This window comes from Rhinatrema bivittatum, chromosome 8, assembly GCF_901001135.1.
Source record: "Rhinatrema bivittatum chromosome 8, aRhiBiv1.1, whole genome shotgun sequence".
NCBI lineage: Eukaryota > Metazoa > Chordata > Amphibia > Gymnophiona > Rhinatrematidae > Rhinatrema > Rhinatrema bivittatum.
This window is the reverse complement of record NC_042622.1, coordinates 189,772,915-189,799,647: the sequence shown is the minus strand read 5'-3', so window position 1 is coordinate 189,799,647 and position 26,733 is coordinate 189,772,915. Positions and strand designations below refer to the sequence as shown.

The 26,733-nt window shown below is 44.1% G+C and overlaps 1 protein-coding gene across 7 annotated transcripts in view; it reads right to left on the bottom strand.

Moving 5' to 3' along the window:
* Positions 1-21,839, bottom strand: part of AUTS2 (activator of transcription and developmental regulator AUTS2) — a 1,828,564-nt gene extending 1,806,725 nt beyond the window's left edge. For all 7 annotated transcript variants that reach the window (XM_029612215.1, XM_029612220.1, XM_029612218.1 and 4 more), the window contains exon 1: positions 21,517-21,839. In XM_029612215.1, coding sequence (XP_029468075.1) covers positions 21,517-21,822 — 306 coding nt within the window. In that variant the 5' untranslated portion in view covers positions 21,823-21,839. The remainder of the gene's footprint in view (positions 1-21,516) is intronic.
* Between the last annotated feature and the right edge of the window lie 4,894 nt (positions 21,840-26,733).

Genomic DNA, 26,733 nt, shown 5'->3' with positions numbered 1-26,733 from the left:
GAAGGGGATCCTGGGAATAGTGTGATATCACAGAGCCTGTGAGTGGAAGGGGATCCTGGGGATAATGTGACATCACAGAGCCTATGAGTGGGAGGAGATTTTGGGGACAGTGTGATATCACAGAGCCTATGAGTGGAAGGGGATCCTGGGGATAGTGTGATATCACAGAGCCTATGAGTGGAAGGGGATCCTGGGGATAGTGTGACATCACAGAGCCTATGAGTGGGAGGAGATTTTGGGGACAGTGTGATATCACAGAGCCTATGAGTGGAAGGGGATCCTGGGGATAGTGTGACATCACAGAGCCTATGAGTGGGAGGGCATCCTGGGGACAGTGTGATATCACAGAGCCTATGAATGGGAGGGGATCTTGGGGACAGTGTGATATCACAGAGCCTATGAGTGGGAGGGCATCCTGGGGACAGTGTGTTATCACAGAGCCTATGAGTGGGAGGGCATCCTGGGGACAGTGTGACATCACAGAGCCTATGAGTGGGAGAGGATCTTGGGGACAGTGTGACATCACAAAGCCTATGAGTGGGAGGGGATCTTGGAGACAGTGTGATATCACAGAGCCTATGAGTGGGCGGGGATCTTGGGGACAGTGTGATATCACAGAGCCTATGAGTGGGAGGGGATCTTGGGGACAGTGTGATATCACAGAGCCTATGAGTGGGAGGGGATCTTGGGGACAGTGTAATATCACAGAGCCTATGAGTGGGAGGGCATCCTGGGGACAGTGTGATATCACAGAGCCTATGAGTGGGAGGGGATCTTGGGGATAGTGTGATATCACAGAGCCTATGAGTGGGAGGGGATCTTGGGGATAGTGTGATATCACAGAGCCTATGAGTGGGAGGGGATCTTGGGGACAGTGTGATATCACAGAGCCTATGAGTGGGAGGGGATCTTGGGGACAGTGTGATATCACAGAGCCTGTGAGTGGGAGGGCATCCTGGGGACAGTGTGATATCACAGAGCCTGCAAGTGGGAGGGGATCTTGTGGATAGTGTGATATCACAGAGCCTATGAGTGGGAGGGGATCTTGGGGACAGTGTGATATCACAGAGCCTATGAGTGGGAGGGGATCCTGGGGACAGTGTGATATCACAGAGCCTATGAGTGGGAGGGGATCTTGGGGACAGTGTGATATCACAGAGCCTATGAGTGGGAGGGGATCTTGGGGACAGTGTGATATCACAGAGCCTATGAGTGGCAGGGGATCTTGGGGACAGTGAGATATCACAGAGCCTATGAGTGGCAGGGGATCTTGGGGACAGTGAGATATCACAGAGCCTATGAGTGGCAGGGGATCTTGGGGACAGTGAGATATCACAGAGCCTGTGAGTGGGAGGGGATCCTGGGGACAGTGTGACATCACAGAGCCTATGAGTGGGAGGGGATCCTGGGGACTATGTGATATCACAGACCCCGTGAGTGGGAAAGGATCCTACGGATAGTGTTACATCACAGGGACTGGGAGCAACAGAAGATCCCAACGAAAGTGAAAAGATGAGGGTGGGAAGGAAGGACAGATTTAAAGGATAATACCGAGATGACTATTAAGCAATGGCAGGGCAACATTCAAAATGCTTATTGTCAACCAATGGCAGGGCAGTTTAAAAAATCTTTCATGACATCAAAATGTTTTCTGATCTTCCTGAAAGTTCAACTGAACTGGACCGTTTCCCTACAGGAAAATAAGTTTTAAAAAAATTGAACATCTATTCTAAATGGGGGTGAGCATGGGGGATTAGAGGCACATAAAGTATGAGCCAGTGGTCACAGGATGTTCTACTAAACGTGGCAAACATTTAACTGAAATTAGTTATTCAAAAATTAATTTATTTTATAGGGCTAAAGACAGAAAAAGAGGCAAGATGATTTTATAAGGCCAATTTCCCTGTAAGAGATTAAACTAAAATACAATTACAACCAACAGCTTCTGGATCACAGTCATTCAAAATATACTGCAAGCTCACCATAATGGAGAGGGTCCCTTTAGACTGGGGGAATGTTCCCAAGAATTTAATGGAAAAAAAAAAAAATCAGCAAGGTCTGCACTGCTCCTCAGTGCAGACCATCGTCAATTTACCTATTGCTCTCAGGTTGACAGACCGCACCAAGTTGCTACACACAAGAGGGAACAGAGTTAGGAGATGCAATATTATCAGAGCATGGGAAAGAAATCCTACGGGCAACTGCGAGAGAAAGGCGCACAAGCTCAAGGCACATGCTCAAAGGCTCCGTATAAGCTCGACTTCAGTATACAAAAGACTTTAATCCATGGGAATTATCTCTTGCTGAATGAAAAGACATCTCTTCAGTCAAACGATATAGTTGCAAGAGCGCAAGTCAATATTGCATCATTTAAATGTCCTAAAAACGACACAGAGGTACAGGGGTTCCTTAGGAAGAAAATATGTAATTACAGTACAAATCCTCTTCCTCCTCTGCAATATACCCTGGGCCCTAACTTTTACGGCCCAGGGTACAGATATGCAGACATTAGGGAAAAAGCGAAGGATGGCGTCTGTGGCCAAGTCCAAAAACAAAGCATATTCAATCAGCAGCACTGTCTGAATTATCAGGAAGGCTGCTCACCCTGTAAAAATGTTGCTAGCAGTAATTTTGTTATGGGTTTGACAGCTGCTTGGTTCTATTAATATTGCTACCCTTAACATAAGGCTTGGGGTAATCAGCACGGAGCAACAGTTCCTACTCTTAACAGAAACATAGGGTTAACCTGCATGGAGTGATAGTTACTACCTTGGGAAGCTTGCTGGGCAGACTGGATGGACCATTTGGACTTTTTCTGCCATCATTACTATGTGACTATGTCACTCTCCTAAAAGTGAAGGGTGTCTGCATTTTTCAGGCTATGCTGCTGACAACGCTGTGCATTTTTCATGCCACACTGCCATGTTTCCTGGTCACTCCAGAGGGTAAATTTCAAAGGGACTTCTGCAAGTAATGTAACGCTTTACCACAGAAATGGGCCTTTAGAAAATTGTGACTGATATGTGCGTAACATTACACTCATACATGCTGTTGGGGTGGCGGGGATGGAGTCTGGGCAGAGTTGAAATTTACATGCATACTTTTTTGATGTTAAGGAGCATGGTCCGGATTTTCAAGGATCTACGCACTTAGGGGGAGGTTACGCATGCCAGGCCTATTTTATAAAGGCCCGGCGACACGTGTAAAGCCCCGGGACGCGTCTAGGTTCCAGGGCTTTACAAAAGGGGCGGTCCGGGGGCAGGGTGGTCCGGGGGCGGGGCCAGAGGCCTCCGGCACAGCGGCCATTTACCGCTGTGTCCGAGGATCGCGAGCCGGCAGGCTGCCGGCGCACGCAACTTGCGCCTGCCCAGAGCAGGCGCGAAAGGTAAGTTAAAAGAATTGGGAGAGTTAGGATAGGGCTGGGAAGGTTAGTTTAGGGGGAAGGGAAGTTCTCTCCCAGGCTGCTCTGATTTCAGAGCGGGCTGGGAGGGAACGGGGGAAGGCTGCGGGCATCAGTGCACGCAAGGTGCACAAATGTGCACCCCATTGCGCATGTTATAAAATCGGGCATATATGTGTGCGTGCCAGGTAGCGCGCGCACATTTACGCCTGTGCGTACATTTGAAAATCTACCCCATATGTGTAAATTTCTCTCAGCAAAACCACACACACCAATTGGTGGATGCAATTGCGCACACGGGTTGCTTTTGCAGGGATACAATTTTCAAAGCGGACTGAAGCATATTAAGTGCACATTGAAAAAATCAGTGCAACTTATGCAAGATATTACAAAATTATCCCTTCCTCCTCTCCTTCAGTGGGAAGTTTTTAAATTCATTTTCCTGAATAAATTGGCCTGACTGAAAATTTTGTTCCTTTGCCCAGCTAAAAAGTACCATGCAGGTTTCCACAGCATATGTACTTTTAGGATGGTTATAAAGAGGAGATGACAGGGAGAAAAGTGAAGAGGGCATTTAAGTCAGGGGAGGAAAACAGCATTTCAACAGTATTTGCACTATTCTACACTCCCCCCATCCCACTCTGACTGTCGTCCACACAAATAACAAATGCAAGGTAAAACAAATGTATTTAGCATGTGTACTTTATGCTATAAAATACATGCAGCAGAAGTACCTGCATCCGTGGTATCTACGCAGGCTATTTATTTATTTGAAAATTGATCCCATCACTTTTTTTCTTTTTTACACTAGTGATAGCATCACTAGGAAAAAAGATACACCTATCACCATGGATATATATATATATATATATATATATATATATATGTATATAATCCCTTCCCTTGAAGAACCTCGTACTTTCCCCAGCTACTTCCCCACAATGCAAACTCTTCGTTTTGCTGCCTACCCCACCCTACTCTCCCCTTCCTGTTAACACCCCTCTCTGAAACCCACTTCTCCACCCTTTTGTTTTCCCTCATACTTCCCATCACTTCCTATTGTCTTTCCAGCTCTATACTCAGTTTATTGTTTATATGCCACCGTACCTGGGAAACTGTAAATTGCTGCTGTAAATTACCATCATACCTGTAAATAGTTACCCCATTTCTATATTAGTTGCAAGTTCTTGTATACATAGTTATTGTTCCCTGTAAAGGCATTGCCAGAAAGTTGAGTTACTTGTAAACCGATACGATGTGCAAACGGTTGTCGGTATATAAAAAGTTCTAAATAAATAAATATCCTTTATATCCCTTCTGAGGCCTGCATTCATCCTAGCCCCTATGTTTACCAGACTGCGCTGTTGGGTGCAAGAGCTGTGTTGTGAGTGAACTGGCTGTAGCAGGAGTTGACAACATAAGCCCACACCATTTTCCATGCACATTTGGTGTTTGGTCTCTACAGAGATTAACAAGGTATCAAGTAAGAAGATGGTGACAGGATAGCCCAGAGGCTTAGGAGCGGGATGTTGAGGGATGAGGAAGGAGGATCCTCAGGCCAACCTGGGATGGGGATGCTGTGGAAGCAGCATTCATGGCCAGTGAGAAGGAAAAAATAAATCCCAGCCATTGCATAACTGAGATGTTTAGTGGCCACAGTTGGGGAAAGGGTGCAGGTGAACCAGGTTCTGGAAGGAGCTGCAATCTGTGGCCCCTGGCCAAGGACTTCACTGAAATGGCTGGGCAGTTATGTCTCAAAAATGTTTACAATGCACAGATTAGGAGGACAATTCTGAAAGCCATTTCTCTGAGTAAAATAATGAGGAACTTGAGGAAATGGGCTTTTAAAAACCTGTCTACCTTGTGTGCAGGTAAACTTTCACATGTAGCGCCACTATACATGTATCTTTACTCTCAATGAGAAGAGGATTCTCAGGGGTGGGAAAGAGTTTACACTTACACACCTAAGTTTAAAAAAAGCATGCACACATCTTTTCTTGGGCAAAACTACCCAAACAGATCAGCAGATATAAATGTGTGCAGGTAATTTTACCTGGGGTGATTTTTAAAGGGAAAGCATGCATGTATTTTCCCTTTAAAACTGCTACAAAGTTCATGGATAAAACATACCCACACACTTTGCACTAATGTTGGCAGTTTTACAATAACTCCCCAAGTGTTTAAAAAGAGCTAAATGTAAAATGCATAACAAACAGGATGGCTTAGAGGAGTGGATTTGCACCTGAGTGAACACTGCTAATTTTCAATATGTTTGAATGTCAAAATCATCCGTGTCTTCCTGCATCGGGGATTTACATGTCTACCAATGCACCCCTTTAAGGCTGAGTTTTAGATGTCTGGTGCTGGTGGGTGGTCTGTACACATATCCTTCCGTTGCACCTGAACCAACAACCTAAGGGGTGAAAAGCTCAGCAATCCTCATTTACAATCCAAATCATCACGTACAAGGATGACAGATGTTAAGGGACACGGAAACGAACAGGTGATGTGGGAGGCAGAAAGGATGAAGTAATTTTGAATCAAGTTTGCAGGCTGTCTTTCTTCATTAAGAGAATTAGGCCCGGACCGAAGGTTTCATCACATCTGTCCCTCACAGCCATAGCAGAGCAACATTAATCAATGCTATTATTTATCACTTTCTGGTCATGGCCCGACAGAAATACAAGACTGATAAATTCTTTTGTAGGCATAAACCAAAACAACTCTAGATAAAAACTGAATAAATAAGTCATGATTTCAGGCAACCTCACATCCAAGGAAATTTGTCAGCATCTCCTATTTGCATATTTGGCAAGCTCTCCGCAACCATGAATACACAACTAAACCAATCTGGTATATTAATTTCCACTCTATTTCCAATCTAGGGGTGTCAATTTACTTCCGCTCTCATTACATCTATCTGATGCACCATCACAGCTTCACGGAAATGTCTCTGTAGTGTGAGCAACAATAAAAAAAAAAATCTTCAAGACAAAAATTATAATAAACAAGAGAAATGCTTATCATAAATGAGAGGATTTGACAGCTCAAGAATTTCATGGTGTAGTACACATGCAGTCCATTCCCTCTTAAGATTACAGAGTTGTACTTCATGGAGTACATACACTCTGCAAAAGGTGCCCTTGTCTCTGTCTGCTCAATCCTCAGTCTTTTCCTTCTTTTCTCACTCAATCCAGCCTTCTCAACATGCTCCTAAACCCCCAGTGCCTTCCAGCAACTCGTTCGGGCTGAGTCATCTTCCTCAGCCTTATATTTTGCCTCCCCATCATGCCCCTCAGCAGCTCGTTCCCTTATCTCAGTAGAATGAGACAACAGACCCCCCACTCCCTCAGCCTCAGCAGCCACTCTCCTCGCAGCTTCCACTCCCAAGTGTATGCACATTTGTGAAGCTCCTTTCCATCAATCTGAAGAGGAACAAAAGGAGTTTCAAGTTGCTGGCTGGCAGTGTGGTTGCCTGCTTGCTAGGCAACCAGTTCAGAAGCCGATTGGTCAAAAAAGAGATTTTTATAATGTCTTTTATAGGCACGAAATAGATAAGACACTGGCTTTTATTATAGGATAGGATTATCTGACCCATTGTTAACCAGAGACATACAAAGTATGCTTTTTGTGTTTGCTGCTCTTCCTTCAGAAAAAAAATTTTACTCACCGAATTGTTCGTTGCATTCAATAATACTTGCCAGTGGCTAACGCCATTCTTGATCCTAGCAAGTGCAAGTCAAATTCAAAGGGATGGTGGGAAACGGTTGCAATAAATGTGTGTCTTCCTGAATGACAGGGTAGAGTTCTAGTAACCATGCTGGTCCTGCAGAAAACTAGAACTCAGTAGGCTGCAACACCATCCGTTCATGGGTCCAACATAAAAAGATGTTGCAGCGCTAGGACCCATCTTTAGAAGGTATCACCACCTACTGAGATTCCAGTTATCTGGAAGACAGCATGAAACCTGTATTTAAGGAGTACCACCAATCCCGAGGCCCCAGATGATATGATATAAGGGAGTACCCTCCACACCCTTTCTTACTCAAAACAGAGACTAAAATAGACACGTGCTAATGCATCTTTGCCATAAAGCATATTTGGACCATATGCATGTGCAACCCTTAGGAAACAAAAAAAATCTATTTTGCATTAATAAGAACATAAGAAATGCCAGGCTGGGTCAGACCGAGGTCCAACAAATGAGTCCAGTATTCTGTCTCCAACAGTGGCCAGTCTGGGTCACAAGTACTCATCAGGTCCCCAATAGTTGATCTATTTCTTGTATCTCACTTCCAGGGATAAGTGCTGGCTTTCCCAAGTCTACCTGGCAAATAACTGTTTATGGATTTTCCTTCCGGAACTTGTCAATCTTCTTTGGAATCCCACTATGTTAGATGCCTTGACCAAGTCCTCCAGCAACAGATTTCACAGCTTGATTGTGCACAGAGTGAAAAAATATTTCCTACGATTTGTTTTAAATCTGTTGGTTGTTAGCTTCATGGAGTGTCCCCTAGTCCTAGTGTTGTTTGAAAGGGTAAATAAACCATTCTAACCCATTCATGATTTTATAAATTTCAATCATATCTCCTTTCAGTCATCTCTTTTCCAAGCTAAAGAGCCCTAATTTTTTTAACCTTTCTCCATAAGGGAGCTTTTCCATCCCATTTATTATTTTCATTGCCCATCTCTGTACCTTTTCTATGTCCACTATGTCTTTTTTTTTTAGATGGGGCGACCAGATCTGCACACAATACTCAAGGTGTGGTCACACCATGGATCTATACAAAGGCATTATGATATTCTCAGTTTTGTACTCTGTTCCTATCCAAATAATTCCTAACATTCTATTTGCCTTTTTGACTGCTACCACCCACTGAGGCAAAGATTTCAAAGTATTGTCCACAAGGAGTCCAAGGTCTTTTTCCTGGGTGGTGACTCTTAATTTAGAACCCAACGTCATGTTTACGTGCATTACTTTACACTTGTTCACATTAAACTGTATCTGCCATTTAGAAGCCTGGTCTCCTAGTCTCACAAGATCCTTCTGCAGTTCTCCACAATCTGTTGCCATTTTAACAACTAAAAATAATTTTGTGTCATCTGCAAATCTGGTCACCTCATGCATCATTACTTTCTCCAGATCACTTATGAACAGCCCCAATACAGACACCCTGGGGCACACCACTAATGACCTTTCTCCATTTGGAAAACTGACCACTTAGTCCTACCCTCTGTTTCCAGTCTTTTATCCAGTTATCATATCAATCCACAATAGGACACTGCCTCCGATCCCATGACCTAGGAACTCTGTCAAATCCCCTCTAAAAACCCAAATACACTATAGCACTCGGCTCACCTTTTGTTTATTTACACCCTCAAAAAAATCTAGAAAATAGTAAGATAATACTTCCCTTTACAAAAAACTATGTTGACGCTCTCCCATTAAATCATGTCTAATATATGATCAGTAATTTTGTTTTTAAGAATAGCTTCCACCATTTTGTCCAACACAGAAGTCCGGCTCACCAGTCTTCAATTTCCCAGATCACACTTGGTGCCCTTTTTAAACACTGGCATAACAATGGTCATCTTCCAGTCTTCTGCTACCATGGATGTTTTAAATGGTAGATTGTAAGTCACCAGAAACAGAACTGCAATTTTTCATTTCAGAACTCTGGGGCGAATACCATCTGGTCCTCGTGATTTGTTAGTCTTTAGTCTGTCATTCTGAGTTATTATGTCCTCCTGCTTAAGACCAGGGGTGTGGCATGCAGCAAGGAAACTACCTGTCTAAAATAGAAGACTTATTAATGCCACCATCGCACCATGTGCAAAAAGCATTAGATATCTTCTGTACTTATAAAGTAATAAACATTACAGTACATCACTTCTACTTTAATGTTCTAGGACTCCTCTGTGTATTACTGGCTCTGCATATTTGTAAATTATGCAATAATGATAGGTGAAAACAATTTCAATGATTTTTTACATTAAAAAGTTTAGCTATTTTGCCCAGCGTTTAGTTGCTGGTTAGCTTTTTTTTTCACCACCGAAATATATTGAAAAAAACCACAAATAACTCACATTGGTAATTCCACCCGCCAACTGGATTCAGAAAACAGGTCAATGGACAGTGCAGACAAGCAGCCAAAGGAATGAAAGACATTATCATACTTAAGTCCTGTGGACTTCTACAGTCATTAGGAATACATCTGGTACCACAAAAGGGCTTCATTTACATACTGGGGTTTATATAAGGGTTTTAAGAAAATAAGCGAAAATCCAGCCTCATTTCAAAGCTTGCTCACTCCCTACATAAAGCAAGTGCTATACTCGTGGCTCTTCCCTCTCACCACAGATGGCACACCTGTTTCCCACTTTACCTCCAGGAAGAAGAAGCAAACTTTTAAGCATGAAGTTTTGCAGTGTGGACTGTGTGAAGCCCTAATGACCCTGAAAGTTCATCGGACTGTGGAGGGCAGATCCTCTCTGTTTACTACCAAGGGCTCAGACAATGGAAAACAAAAAAAAAAAAAAAGTACCCTGTACCCAAAAGGGTCCCTGTGGCTGAGCCTGCAAGGAATCCATTCTAACAAATGATTTTCAGAACCAAAACAAAATACATGAAATGTGCATAACAAGGCATGTAGAATCGTATCTGCTTATGCTTAATCTTTTTCTTTGCAAAACAGATTAACCACATAAAGACCTTACATTTTACCAACATTGACTTCTGTGGCTGCATAATTCATTCGGGGGGTTTCAGCATGCAATCGGGAGTTTAAAAACTTGCCAAGGTTGTCAACCAGGACTCACTGCAATTTACTTGCCTGAGTCCAATGAGCTCAAGGGGTGGGCCAGGATAATTGTTGTTTTATTCAGTTTTTCCACAGCTCAAGAAATAAATGAAGGAGGAACTCTGTGCACAGACAGAATGGCCAGTCCAGGTGAGTGACTAGGTTTCACTTTGGCTTGTGGTTCAGCTTTGGTCTTCATAAAAATGTGTAAACCAAAATTCCTTTTTTTTCCCCTGATCTTATACAGAAACCTCAATTAGAGGAAACGATTTGTATCACTGCTATCCCAATGCAGACATCTTAACACCCTACAAGGAATACGTCTTGACTTGTGTCCTCCTCCTGAAATATTAAGCAGATGGATAGTAAATACTAAGTTGAGCTCAAAATCAGCTTGCGCTACTGTGCACAGACGAGCTTCGCTGTTACAGCACAAGCCTCATATACATGCTTTTTACCCACTGAGTTTTGGAAACCAAAAATGACTTCAAAACCATTTTCAACCATCATGGTGTGCATGAAAATCTCATTTGAAACCAGTTTCAAATGTATGGCAAAAAAAAGAAATCAGCAATACTGGCAAAGAAAAATTAATAAAATGTATTCTTTTGTTCCCCCCCCCCCCCCCAAAATTTGGCAGTTCAAACACAAAATTACTACAGTTCCAAGTTGTTCTTCAGATTTTGACATTTTATTTGTTTATTTATCGAGTTTTAAATACCATCTTTCGGTTTCGCCATCACAACGGTTTGCAAAGTTTCGATGTTTAATAGAGTGCTCATAAATTCACGTGCTTGTTAACATGGTTATCAGAGTCGTTATAAACATAGTTGGTTGTTAAACTGTACAGGTTAAATTACATGCTTTGTATTGGTTCTGTAATGGAAGTTGTAGCACAGAGTCATTGGGTGTTTTGGTAGGCTAGACATGACTTCTGAGGTGCTGCTGAAAGCTGTTCTTACTTAGCCACCCTTGTCACCATGAATCAACATAAAATATGGAGGCAGTGTTGTGGTAATGATCCCATACAAGCATCTCACGGATACCTTTAAAAGCAGGAATATGGCATGAACACGTCAAACAGAGGTTTTAAAAAGTGTGGCCAGAACGACACTTGCACACCAGTTATCCAAATAAGTATAAAGCAAAGAAAAAAAAAAGTGTATTGGGAGAACAAATTCAGGCCATTAAAAAAAAGACAGACAATACCGAACAAATAAGCAAAATTGATATTCTGTGGTGCCTAGCTACATGACAGCTTTAAAATGCGAACGGGGCTGTGCTACAGTATTTCAATCAAACAGGCACAATTCTGCCCTACTCTTTGCTCATGCTGGGAATGGAATGATGTCTGGAAGATACTTCTTGAGCTGATGTGTCATTCCCTGTCTGGTCATATTCAAGTCCTGCCTAAAATGGTGAGCCGGTGGATGTAGTGTATTTGGATTTTCAGAAGGCGTTGGACAAAGTGCCCCACGACAGAGGCTCCTTAGACAATTAAAAAGTCATGGGATAGGAGGCGATGTCCTACTGTGGACTGCAAACTGGTTAAAAGAAAGGAAGCAGAGAGTAGGACTACATGTCAGTTTTCTCAGTGGAGAAGGGTAAAGGGTGAGGTGTGCCTCACGGATCTGTACTATGACTGATTTTTAATATATTTATAAATAACCTGGAAAAGGGAACAAATTAACCCCTAGATTCATCATTCTGCTACATTTATAGCATAATGATGTGTCGCGAAAAAAAAAAAAGGGACAGGGGGTGATAGTGGGCAGCCGCACCGCACCGCACCGCACACTATCACCCCCATAGCACCACAGGAAAAGGTGTAGTTATTTCCCGCGGCACTGCAGGCAATAATGTCAAAAACATTATCGCCTGCAGCACTGCCTGGGAGATAACTCCGCCCAAACCCCGCCCACACTCCTCCCCTTCCCCTAATTAGAATAAAGCCGCCATGATGCAGCCAGTATCGCGTGCGATAAGGCCCTAACGCATGCGATAACGGCCCATTGCAGAATAAAGAATGACCCCGCTGGTGATCAAATTTGCAGATGATACAAAATTATTCTGAGTTGTTCAATCACAAGCAAATTGTGAAAAATTGCAGGAGGATCTTGTGAGACTGGAAGACTGGGCATTTAAATGGCAGATGGAATTTAAATGTGGACAAGTGCAAAGTGATGCACTTGAGGAAAAGTAATCCACACTGTAGTTACATGATGTCAGGGTCCATAGTAGGAGTTACCACCCAGGAAAAGGACCTGGGAGTCATAGTGGACAAAACTTTGAAATTCTTGGTTCGGTGTGGGGCAGCAGTCAAAAAAGCAAATAGAATGTTAGGAATTATTGGGAAAGGAATGAAGAATAAAATGGAAAATGTCATAATGGCTCGGTATCGCTCCATGGTGAGGACACACTTAGAGTACTGTGTGCAGTTCTGGTTGCTGTATATCAAAAGAGATATAATTGCATTGGGAAAAGTACAGACAAGGGCAACCAAAATAAAGGGGATGGAATGGCTCCCCTATGAGGAAAGGCTAAAGAGGTTGGGTCTGTTAAGCTTGGAGAAGAGACGGCTGAGGGGGGATATAACAGCATGTTTATAAAATCAAGAGTAGAACAGAATAGGTAAATGTAAACCAGTTATTTACTCTTTCAAAAAATGCAAAGACTAGGGAGTACTCCATGAAGTTAGTAAGTAGCACATTCAAAACAAATCATAAAAATTTATTTTCCACTCAATGCACAATTAAGCTCTGAAATTCATTACTGGAGGATGTGGTTAAGGAAGTTAGCATAGCTGGGTTAAAAAAAAGGAATGGACAAAATCCTGGAGAAGTCAAACTGTTATTAACCAAATACATTTATGTAATAGCCACTACTTATCACTGTGCAATACTGTTTGAGACCTTGCCAGGAACTTGTGACCTGGATTGACCATAGTTGGAAGCAAGATACTAGGCTTGATAGATCCTTGGTCTTATCCAGTATGTAAATTCTTTTTTTTTTTTTGGGAGGGGGAAGGGAAGGAGCAAGTAGGTTCCTCCTACCCCTCTGGGCTACCAGCTCAAACTATATCGGGGCTCAGATATGATACCATGAGCATTCATTCTTAACTACCCACGGACTTTATTCCCCTTATTTTATATCCCCTCCCATCTCACGTAGCCTAGTCGCTGCAGTGAGAGTTTTCAGCTGGGAGAGGGAGCACGCATTAGGGCTCCTTCTGGAACCCTGTAACTGTGGGACCCAAATCTAGCCACTAGGGGCCGCCGTTGTGTCACAGCCTAAAAGTGGCTGTGAAGGCTGCCTCCACAAATCCCACCTTACTTTCTGAGGTTCCTTTTAAACCTCAAACCCTGATTCTTCCTGGTTCTAACCTTATCAATTGTAACTATGTTTACTATAGTAAATATATTTGTTGAAACCATTTATTAGTCTTGCCTGCATCTCGTGCATCAATTTAAAGCTCTACAGAGCAGGGAATGTATCTTATGTGCATCTGTACAGCGCTGCATATGTCTAGTAGCACTACAGAAATTCTAGGTAGTGGTAGATGCGGGATTCTCGCACTATGGTTGCCTTATAGTTCAAGCGCTGTGTGTGAGGGGAATGGGGGTGGGGGGAGGTGTCAATATGATTTCATTTTGAGCAGATGGCTGCAGAAAGAGCGAGTCTAGCCGGCAAAAGAGGTCTTTCCCAGCGAGCACCATTTGGGTTGCTGCCCAGTGAGCGATCCCTTCGTGAGCCAAGGAGATATTTTAACAAAAACATCTGCTTTGAATTGAGCTGAGGAAAGCACACACCAGACCAAAAGCGGGACTACAATGCGTTAGGTAATCTGACACGCAGACGTATCTGTGAGCTCAGTGATTTCATCAACAAGGTACTTATGAACACAGGAAAATTACTGGAAATACTTCAAATGTACAGTACTTAAAAAAAATATATATAAAAAGCTGCCGTCACATAAAAGCTAATGCAACCCATGCCGGCTAGAAAAGAAGCACTCGCATTTAAAACTCTCTGCGGCTGTCAAATTTAACCTTATACGAAAAACTGCAGAAAATACAGCCCGAAATGTCATTTGGTGCAGTTCAGAACCACTAGTGGAAAATGCTCTCCATTTCTGACAATTTGGTTCCCAACGTGGGAAGCATTTTCAGCATTTTGGGATCCAGGCTGCTCCGCCCTTCCCAAGGCCAGTCAACATGATATAATAATTCTTCTCCTACTCTCTCATGCAATGATGGTGATTTCAAACTGCTCTCCCCCTTCATCCCCTCTATAAAGAATGCGGAATCCCATCCACGTCAACAGGCGAAAGAAGCAGGGAACCGGGAGGTGAGCCCTGTACTGTTGTTCCCCCCCCCCCCCCCCCCCCAAAAAAAATCAGAAATGCTTTTCCTTGGCGAAATGTAAATGTGTTTGGGGACTTGCTCTCCGGGCAACAGTGACCACTCTGTTCCTTCACAGGGAGTGCACCATTACATAACCATAAATTCTAATGCCACCCAGAAGTTAGTTACTTTTTGCACATGCTAATGGAAGCCTACTTCCATACATTGAACTGAGGTGTCTATGAAAGACTGTACATCAATGTGCTATAGATGAAACAATTCTTTAAAATTTGTTTAAAAAAAGCTTCAGGATTAAACAAAGTTGCTGGCTTGGCCAAACTAAAACAAAAAAGGAATAAATGCATATATATTATCTGTGTGTGTGTGTGTGTGTATACAAGCACACACACACATAATATTAAAGCATATTACAATTCAATTTTATGAACAAAATGGCATTACACTAATGTACAAAAAAAGTAACCATCTCTAACTGTGATCAGAGTTGCCTCCACACAGAGCACTGACACACCACTCCAATGCAATGAAATAAAAATAAAATATCATTTCACTTAAGATAAGAAGTGGATCAGACCAAGGCTCCATGTAGCCCAGCATCCCATCTCCGACAGTGGCAAGCAGCAGGTGTTCAGAGGAAGCATCCGAGAAACAGGGCATGCCCTTCCAGTTTCCAGCAGTCAAGGATCAGGACACTATCCCTCTCCCTTAAGCTATTGTACAGTAACCAAGTTAGCTTTATACAGACAAACTAAAAGACATTTTTAAAACGGTGGCACCTAGGAACCCTCCCTTGCCACTCCAGCCACTGCAAAACCTGGCATTCCAAACCAACCACTAAAGGTAGTCCTTCCTGCTAAACGTATTTTCCCCATTTTCATCACTTCAGGCAACACACTTTCATGCAATCCAGCTAAAACAGAGGAAGCCATGTTGATTGTCAGCAGTGTCACCAAAGACATGTGTTTATGCTTTGCTTCAATACAAGCCCACTGCGATAGTGGGGTTTTGACTGGCCCATTTCTTCCCTCGTGCTCGCACTTGGCTAGCAAAATGGCTCTCCCCTTGGCGTCACAAAAGACGCCGGCGGTGTTTTTAGTTCGACTGCCCAGTTATGCCGCTACGCCCTTCCAAGGCACACATGGCGACGGCCTGAATTGAGAGTGGTGCCTTTAAGAGCCCAGCACATTGTGGTGGGATTAGAGCGTTTTAGAACGCTGGTGAAAAGGGAGCTCTCTGATTGGCTGAGAGGTGCGCTGAGTCACGGAAGCAAAGGCAGGCCCGGAGAAGGAGTGGGATCCCAGTCAAGGAGAAGATATTCTGATAGGCAGGTATTCTCCCGAAATACATTTCCATTTAAAGACCTCTCATTATGAAAAATCTCACTTCCTTTCCTAACTCAGTCAACAGCTGTGTGAGACAGAAAAAATAGATATTAGTTAACCAGTTACCTCTAAAAGTAAATAATGCAGCAGAAACCCAGCTTGGACAAATTGGCAGTGCAGAATCTGTCATTACAGCAAACCAAGCATATTCCCCCACCCCCCTCCCGCAATAACCATTTCCTATTATTACTCTAACAAACAGAACTGCTCACGGTATCCATTTTACAGCGGCTGGGAATTTTACGAGACCATAATGTTCTGAAGTAGTCTTCGCCGAGGCTAACACTGCCAAGTCACGTGACCACAGAATTAACTTAAAAAAAACCCCAAAAACTGCAGGCCAATGGCAATTTGTAGCATCTGCCAAATCGAAGCCCAAAACTCAGAAAACCATTGTGGGCCGTTTTACACACACACCTCCCAGTACTTCTCAAAAATGAGTCAGAGTGGCCTGGTCAAGAATGTCAGAGTTCAAGTTGTGGGAGAGCCTGAAAGTTAACCCATTATGTCCCAAATATTTTAAGAAGCTATGCCCTACATAGGATACTGGGTCAAAATGGGTTAAGACGCTGTAGACACTGCAGGAGCACCATTGTCTCAGTCATTAAAAACAAAAAAAAAAAAGCATGCACCATTCAAATCAACATAAAATACTCCGCAAAAGGAAATAGTATTCTAATGGCTCTATTTATTTTTCCACATAAAATTCCATTTCAAGAAGAAAAACTTAGGCACCATTCAAAAATGTTCAGAGCAAGGGAACATTTTTTCCTTACTTTTTCTCACTTCTTCACTTTTTTTTTATTTTCTTTGGCTTTTTCTTTATTTTGCTGTTTCTATTCATTTTCATTTTTTTGCTCCTTTTCCTTTTTTGTTCACTTTTCTGAAATTTAGGCACCTTCTTCCAGCCCAGCCTTCCAGCATTCTTTTAACTTCTAGCAGTTTAGTTTAGGACATTTGTTGCATACAAGACCAGTAAGTGAGTTTCACAATCTGCCGCCTGCCCCCATGAAGCAATAGCTTCAGATCTGCTGAAAACAGTCCATCAAAAACCCGGTGGAGGAGAACTCTACAGGCGCCAGCCCTGGAAAGCACCAGTTTTTACCACTGGCCGAGCACTGATTTACAGGGCCAGTGATTCTGTCATTCTGGAAGCTGCTTTAGTGACATTAGACTCTCAAAAGGTACCCACTCAACTGCAACAGAAATAGAAATTTGCTTTGGGAAAAGCATCTTTCAACCTACCAGGCTCCCAACAACCTTTATAATTAGAATTCTTCAGAAACATATATGGATCCAGCCAGTTTGATGGCCAGTTTTGGGGCACGTTCTGAATGAGAGCTTCCAAAGAAGTAACAGTTACAAAAAAAAAAAAACCATGATTATTTTCGTTGCACGGTGAAGCACTAGGCAAAAGCGTGCATGGCCTGTGCAGGGTCATGCACAGACTCGGCGGGAGGTCATGATTCAGACTCACCAATACCAGCAACTTCTCGGTCCTCAAAATCCTCCGCTTAAACCACCTGAGCTGCACCTCTTCCCGATTTGAAAAGATAAGCTAGAAAATATAGCTGCTGGTTTACTCTGTGCCGTCACAAAATGTTTGCAGCATAAATGACCCCTGTGGGACTTATGAACCTGACGCCAGGTGACAGTGATATGGCGGAGGTTAAGATATCAACCAGACTGTGGAGCGGGGTTAAAAAATCTTTGGTTCCCTTCTTATGAAGTTTGCTTTCCCATGTATGTCCCATTTTGGAACCCAAAAAAACCTTGATTTTTGCAAATAATGCTTGGTCGTTTTTGTGAAAACACAGAAAACTGCAGGTTAAACATCATATGCAATTGGAGAAAGGGGGGAGAATATATAATTACACAAATATAGACATATATGTGTGTGTGTGTGTGTGTGTGTGTGTGTGTACGTTTCTTAAATGTTTAATTGAAAAGTGATGACACGACAGAACGTTAATGACTGAATACCACCCGGCTTCAATAGAGCACTAGAAGAAAATATTTTCCATAGAATGCAGTTTCAAGGACAAGAGGTCATCGTTGAAGGTGAAGGGAAGGAAGTTCCAAAGAAAACGTGAGAAAGCGCTTTTTCCACCGAGAGGACGTGGAACAGGCTTCCAGCAAAGGTTACAGGGGCCAAGACAACGGGAGAACTCAAGAATGCATGGGATATACACAAAAGGGACCCGCGTGGTGGAGGACAGGGAGAAGACCACGGCCCGAGTAAGACTTGTGCCAGCACAGCAGGCAGGTACAAACGGGCAGACCAAAAGGGGTCCCCTTTCCAGCTGACATCTTTTAGAGTTTCCAGACTGGGACATTTAGAAGACTCAGCAATTTTCCCCGACTTGAGGCCTAGGTCCTCCGTACCAGACCAGGCAAACCCGCAAGCCCCAAGGATCTGGGAAGCCACGCTGAGCTACACACAAGCTTGTGTACATGCAATTTATTGTTGGGAAAGAAGATGCAAATTGTATTCCTCTCTTGTTTATTTTTAAAACATGAGAAGAGCTTGTGTCAGCATAAAAGGGGAGTGGGGGGTGGGAGGGAAGGGAGCCCTACGAACCATCAATAACCATTTGATTGCTACATTAGAGTGTCAATATAGCCAAATGCTGCACAGTCAGTGTTCAGAACACTGTTTTATTTCAATACAGCGTGAACAGATAGGTAAAGCCTCAGAGGTTTATAATTGCACAACAATGAAAACAGATCAGCCATCCCTGTAAAAAAAAAAAAACTCACAATGCAGAATGCAAAGTAACTTTATACCCAGTCAACTTTCTGTGCCTCTCTTGAGTTTTTCATCAAGAGACATGATACTGGCCACTGAAATGCTTGCTAGGGAGGCCATCTTCAGACCTTCTTGCACTTTTGAGAAAACCAACCTGAAGCACAATGAGCACGGCTAATGTTGAGGATAAAAAAAAAGTAGGAAAATGTAAATGTACAAACTACAGCCAAGGCAGCCCCGAAAACCTGACTGTATGAGCAAGTGCAAAGGAACATGAGCGACGGCCTGAGTGCACCTATCACCAGTTCACATGGCCTCAGCCAGGCCAAACTGCATTTTAACCTAGGAAAAAAACAACTACAAAAAAAAAGAAAAATTGGAAGTGCCACCGGTTTGCGTTTCTAAATAAATGCCATAATAAGTTTTAAAAAGTATAAATTGCATAGTTCAAAAGACAGAAAGCTGGGAATGGGCTACATCGGTAAACAGGTCAAAGGTTGGCCTAGCAATCGCTAAGTAGCTGGTTACCAGTGGCCATGTTCTGCAGAATACGCCACGTAAGAACATTTAAACTGGTCAGAGCTGTTCTAAACAGCACACACTGAGGCTTCCACAGCATGAGACTTTTTTTTGCTTTTTCTGTTGTTTCAAGCAAATTTTTACCCCAGATCTGCAGCTGAACAATTCCCTGTCCTTTTCTCTCTTTTATTTTAACTGCTTTAAAAACAGGAGCCTGTCACTGCAGAAAGTTTCCGGACACACAGATGTTGGGGAAACAGACTCAAGAGACAAGACACCCAACCGGGTTTCCAAAATCAAGTGTCATTTTTATTGTGCTTACAAATAAATGAATACATGCAAAACGTTTTTTGTTTTCTTTTTTTTTTTTTTAGAAAAATAAAAAATGGTTCGCTAATGTTAGGAAAGTAGAGAAGCCTTTGAATCCGCAGGAGGACCCCGCTCTCGTCTCAACCATTCACAACAAGGCTGTGGTTTTTCCACAAGTGGGGTGTTAGCACCAAGGCAGATACCTGTTCACCAACCATTTCTGCACCTGGGAGAACCTCCAGCACCCTCATTCCTCCCTTTCCAACCCCTCCCCCCACTTCTTGCCCAAGTGCCTTCTCCCCATTCTGTGCCTATGGCAAAAATATTGTGAGAGTGTAAGGGCCTTGGTGACTAAGGATGGCGAGGAGTGGACTCCCTGCCAGCCACTGATTTTAAGTGTTTGCTTTAGTCTGATGGAATGGTTCAGCACAAGTTGATCCCCGAGTCCTAAGGGTGCTGGAAAGCCACGCTGAGCCCCATGCCTGTACGTTTGAAATTTATTGTTTGGAAGCAAGAAGGGGCAAATCTTTTTCCTATTTGATATGTTTATTTTTAAAAGATGAGAACAGCTGGTGTCAGCATAAGAGGATAAAAAAAAAAAAAACACATGAACCATCCATAACCATTTGACTGCTACAAAATTGATGCGGCAAACACAAGGAATAAAAATAAGTAACCACTTGTAACAGTCTTTTGATGTGTCCCAAGCAGGCAGGCAGGAACTGTGAGTTCTGATTCAGAGCAGCCTTTCAAATCAGAGCACCAGCAGTTTCATCACATATTCAAGGAGAGATAAAGGGAAAAGGTGATTTTTTTTTCTTCCAACAAAGTTAAAAGGAGACAGCCAGAACATTAATAAATCAACTGCATTACACAATACCAATATGAATGCACCCGCGCCTTGCATGCCATGTCCAATTCCACTTCTTACTTCTGCAAAAATCTGTTTGAGCAGTAAATCAGAGTATCCCCCCCCCCTTCCCTCCCCCATCCCCAACACACCAGCTCCTACTGCAAGGTTACCTTGACAATGATGTGATTTTTTTTTTTTATGCTAACACTAGAATCCAGAACAGATTTACCTCCTGTCACCGTGGGCACTATTACAAAGCATTCAAATTAAAAGCAAAATTATTTTTTTTTTCAAAAAGTTTGATTTCAATTATATGCTATCAGCAGGAAAAGGAAGCTACTGTCACAAACATGCCACAGCCAGATCATTTCTTAAAAGCTGGCAAAGCACTTTCTGCCAACACAATGCACCCAATCCAGTTAAAGATATTTTTTTCCCTTCAATTTCGGTACACGTTTTTTTTTTTTTTTCTTCTCGCTTTTAAAAAAAAAATCGGCAGCTCGATACAATCCAACCAAACAAGGCTGCCTGCCATTCGCTTAGAAATCGCCCTGAGAAATATCGTTTCGAAAACCAAACGGTGCAGGTGTTTTAAGTAGTGAGGCATCCGCACAGAAGGACACAATAGTGTGTGCCATAAAAGTACAGCTGATTTTTGTGTGTGTGGTGCTGTAGCTCCATATTAACCCCTTCGGAGAGAGGGAGCACCCTTGGCACATTCAGAACGGGGGGAGGGAGGGAGATGCTTTTGCTTCGTCCACCGTCTGGAATCAAAGCAGCCCCCCCCCCCCCCCCCTCAACACACACACACAAAAATAAGGCTCCAACAACACCACTCCCCAAATGCAACTGCAAAGCGTCCAGATCAGCACGAAGCAAGCCAGCATGTCGACCTGAGCAACCACCACTCAGCCAACGTACAGAGATATACATTTAACATGAATATTCCCCCCCCCCTCCCCCCCAGACATTTCGACATGATCGATAAACCCGCGCGGGTAGGGGGGGGGCGAGGGGAGACGGACAGCGTCGAACCGGGGCCCAGACAGTGTCTCAGCAGCCCACCCCCCCTCCCCTCCCCCAACCCACCCAACCCAAAAGCCACAATAAAGACCTTGAAACATCTTTTTCTCTGCTCACCTCCAGGGCTTCAAAAGTGACAAAGCTGGCCATGGCAAAGCCGTCTATGATGTCTTCTTCGGCCGAGGAAGACTCTTTTCTCTTCCTCCTGGGGCGCCTGGGTCGGGACGAGGATGGATTCCCATTGTCTTCCCTCTCCGACCCGGAGGAGGAGAGCAAAGCCCCGGTCCGGGCACCGCCACCGCGGCCGCCTGCCCCCCTGCCACCCCCTCCTCCGAATCCGCCTTTGGATCGCCTCTCCCGGTCCCGCTCCGATCTGGACCTTCTCTTCCTCCGGAGCCCGTTGCACCGCCGTGCACCATCCATTGCTCCCCAGCGCGGCGATGCGCTTTAGCAAAAAAAAAAAAAAAGAAAGAAAGAAAGAAAGAAAGAAAAGAAAAAAAAGAAAGAAAAACCCACCCCCCTCCCTTTCTCTCTCTCTCTCTCCACCACCCCACCCCGTGCAAGAAGAGGAGAAGGAGGAGGAAGAGAAGGGTGGGGGAAGTGGAGGGCAACAGGGAAGGGTGGTGGTGTTGTGGGGGGGGGGGGAGAATTATTAATAATAAATACTGGATGGAAGTGCAAGTCTACCGGAAAAAAAAATGCAAACAAAATAAATAAATATATCCGCGAGATTCCTCCAAGCCCAGCCAAGGAAAGCAATGGCTGATCACAGGTCTCCTTTGTAAAACAGTCACCGAGCAGGCAATAAATCAGAATAGCGGAATGCTTTGATCGAGGCTCGAGGCTCAGTCCAAGCTGGCTTCTTCTCTCCACGCATCTTCGGAACAATTATACTTTTATTTTATTGCAATGCTCCCTCGGCTTCCTTTCCCCACCAAAGAACTTCACAAACACATTCTCTCCCCCACCCCAGGAAATGTGGCCAGCAAGGCGAAAAGTGGCCCTGAAATGAGTGTGGGGCTAGGGGCGTGAGGAGAAGGAGGAAGGTATGGAAGCAAAAGAGAGGAAAAAAAAAATCGCAAACACACGAAACTGACACCAGGAACAAAAAAAAAAATTAAATAAATTGAAATAATTTTTTAAAAAAGCTTCAGTGTAAAACGCAAGCTCGTTGTTCTTTTCTTCCCTCCCCACCCAGTAAACTGGATCGGAGCGCAGCTATTATGATGATGATGATGATGATGATTATTGGGGGGGGGGAGGGTTGCTCTGACATTCGGGATCAGGGATTTGCCTTCTCCCCCTCCCCTTCGGGACGTCTGCAAAGGGAGGGGGAAAGCGCAACAAAATTTCGGCACCGGTTCCCTCCCCTTCTACCCCCACCCCTTGAGCAATCACGTGGCTAACTTTTCCTACTCCCCACCGCCTCTCCCCCACCCTGTTATCCCCCAGTTTCTTGCAACGGCGCGAAATAAGGCTCGCCGGTGGAAATAAGTCACGGGGAGGGGAGGGGGGGGGGGAGAAGGCTATCCACTGCGCAGGCGCAGAGAAGGCGAGGTGGGCGGGGTCGGTTCGGGTCTGCTTTGGCGAGTCTGGGAAGCTGAGCCGGTCTCCGCTGACTTTATCCTTCTGGCCGTGGCTTGGCTTTCCTTCGTTCCTGTCCCGCGTGTGGGCTGCCTAAGCTCCTCTCCCTGGGTTGCCTCCAGCATGCAGACAGAGCAACCTTGGAAGGGGACTGGGTAAAATCATTTGCAATAACGTGGAAATGTAACTGCTCTTGCTCTTGATGTTGTCCTTGCTACTGCGATTATTGATATCGTTGTAATTTCCTGAGGGCGCAATGCTAACCTTCCTCTTTGTTGTCTCCCTGACTGCCTACTGGCAAAAGCCATCATCATGCCATGCCTTCTTCCCTAGAAAGGTTGGCAACTATGATGTGTCCGTTTTCCTTGGGCTTGGCTTTCCTCGTTGCTTCGCCCATATTTCCAGATCGTGGCTATCTCATAATGTCGCACCCCGGATTACTCTGTTGCCATCCTCCAGGGCCACAACTAGGGATAGGGGAGCAGGGCCCCGTGAGGGGCTGGAGCAGAAACAAACAACTGAAATTCAAGGGTGGGTGAAAATTCAGCAAGAATGTTGCTCTCCTCCTAGTATCTGGGTTGGGGTGGGGGAGAGGACTTTGTATAGTGCTGCACACGTTTAGTAGCGCTATCCACATGATAAGTAGTAGTAGGACTGGGGGAGCAGAGTGGATGGGGGTGGAAGAAATAAGGAGTGGCTATCAGAATAAGGGGGGGGGGGGCAAACATGCTTCCCTTCCCCAGGGCTAAAATACCAATTATGATTCATTGTACCACTTTTACCCTGGATCCTGCCCTGCAGTACTAAACTAGCTAATTTGCCATGGTCCCTAACTGTGGCAGTTGCATTTCTAAACGCTAATATTTATTTATTTATTTTTAATTTTTATATACCGAAGTTCTTGTGGGAATTACAAATCACTCCGGTTTACATAAAACGATGAACTGCCCAATATAACTGAACTGCCCAATATAACTGCCCAATATAACTTCTGTTAGATAAGGTTTGAGTTTTGACTGTCAAAAAAAAAATTCCATTCCTTCAAATCTGGAAGTATTCTCTCTTTATTGTTGTTATTATTATTATTATTATTATTATTACTATGGAGCTGGGGAAGGGGCACTCAAAATAATGAAAACCAAAACTTTACAGAAAAAAAAAGCAATATTTGGAAGCTGATTTTTTTTTCTATATGCTTTTGGATATATTTTGTGCATACTTTTGATTTGTAGGTTACCTGAAGGCATGCCTCTAACCTATAATTATTCCTGTCTTGGTAAATTCTAAACTAATTCTTTACTTCACTACCTCTAGTTTTCTAGTAAGGACAGTTTGCCCAAAATAAATAGGTTTAGGTATCAACCAAATTTGTAATTGTCATTGTTTTTATAATTTCTTTTTGTCAATTTCAGGTTTAAACTTCTGGGAAGTTTATCTTAACATCTAATGGGCTATACTCAGTAATTTTATATATATATATATATATATATATATATATATATATATATATATATATATATATATTTTTTTTTTTTTTTTTTTACATTTAGGGGACAGGTTTTCCCAGCTGACCTGGAGCATTTCTGCCGTCTTGGTCCAACCAACTGGTTCCACTGGGTCAGATCCTCCAGGCAGACTGCACGGACCCCCACCCGTTTTACCTCTTAACAGTTTCAGGCCCTCTTGAAGTCTCAGACAGTCAGTCTGTGGAGTCTGTTAGCAAAGAACATGGTCAAGGCATTTTGCACATCTGGGTCTGGACAAGTTCTTGGGGGGGGGGGAGGGTGGAAGTCCATAAACGATTATTATCCAGATGGAGTCAGGGAAACCCACCACTTATCCCTGGAAGCGAGCAACGAGAAGATTTACTTCCTGATGACCTGTGTGAACACAAAGGGTGTGTGTGCTTTGCACCCGCCACGCAGGTAGGCAGCTGGTGGATGGAAGGCGAAACAGCGTACCGTCTTTTAGAAATCCATTGGGGGAGGGAGGGAGTCGTAGTTGTTATGGAACGGTGACACCTAGTGGCTGGAATTGGGGCCCATGATTGCAGGGTTCTGGAAAGACAACCTCGGGCAGGGCTCCCTGTCTGCTGCAATGATTGGACTAAAGTTACTTTGGGAAGGAGTGTAAAATGGGGGTGGGAGGGAAACCTCAGATAGTTGTGACTGAAGGCTTATATGATGCTAGATCCCAGCCTTGGTTCTTGAGCTGGAAGTCTGAAAGAGCTGGGTCAAAAAAAAAAAAAAGAGAGAATCTGAATCATAGAAACAGAGAATTTGATGACAGATAAGGACACAGTAAGAGTAAGAACATAAAAACATAAGAACATAAGAAAATGCCATACTGGGTCAGACCAAGGGTCCATCAAGCCCAGCATCCTGTTTCCAACAGTGGCCAATCCAGGCCATAAGAACCTGGCAAGTACCCAAACACTATCGGGCGGATTTTAAAAGCCCTGCTTGCGTAAATCCGCCCGGATTTACGCGAGCAGGGCCTTGCGCGCCTGCGCGCCTATTTTGCTTAGGCCGCCGGCGTGCGCAGAGCCCCGGGACGCGCGTAGGTCCCGGGGTTTTTCGAAGGGGGCGTGTCGGGGGCGGGACCGAATGACGTGGCGTTTCGGGGGCGGGACACAGTGTTTCGGGGGCGGGACCGGGGGTGTGGCGCCGGCCCGGGGGCATGGTCCAGGCCTCCGGACCAGCCCCCGGGTCGGAAGACGGCGAGCCAGCAGTCCGCTGGTGCGTGTAGATTTACGTCTGCTTCTCGCAGGCGTAAATCTAGGGACAAAGGTAAGGGGGGGGGTTTAGATAGGGCCGGAGGGGTGGGTTAGGTAGGGGAAGGGAACGGAGGCAGGCTGCGCGGCTCGGCGCATGCAGGCTGCCCAAAATCGGCAGCCTTGCGCGCGCCGATCCAGGATTTTAGAGGATACGCGCGGCTATGCGCATATCTTATAAAATCCAGCGTACTTTTGTTTGCGCCTGCTGCGCAAACAAAAGTACGCGATCACGCTTTTTTAAAAAATCTACCCCTAAGTCTATTCCATGTTACCATTGCTAATGGCGGTGGCTATTCCCTAAGTCAACTTAATAGCAGGTAATGGACTTCTCCTCCAAGAACTTATCCAATCCTTTTTTAAACACAGATATACTAACTGCACTGACCACATCCTCTGGCAACAAATTCCAGAGCTTAATTGTGCGTTGAGTTAAAAAGAACTTTCTCCGATTAGTTTTAAATGTGCCCCATGCTAACTTCATGGGGCACATCTAATCCTGACAAAATCACTTGTTGCATAGTATGGTCCTCAACTGAGCTTCTTTGCTGCTAAGGATTTCCTGTGCTTTAATATTTATCGCTTTTGAAGTATGCTCTACCATACTCTCATGAATGTAGGTAGCATGGTAACATAGTAGATGTCTCCCAGTTGCCAGCCATGCAAGCTTAACCATCTACAGGATATCGCTCCATATCCACATCCGTTTTGGTGCCTTCCATCGTTGGTCCTTCTCTCTTCTGGGTAGAGGAGCATACAAGTTCCCATACTAAAAGCAACAGCAAGGGACCCTTTCTCTTCTTCTTCCTTCCTTCTCTCCCCCTCATCCCATGTGATCCCCATGTCTTTAAAATTGTAAATTTGAGTTCCAATATGTGGACTCTCTGGGCCCCATGCTGGCTTCACACTGCTTGCAGACAGAGCACGACCATGGCACAAACGACTGAGGAATGGAAAGCGGGGTAGGGGAGGGCTGC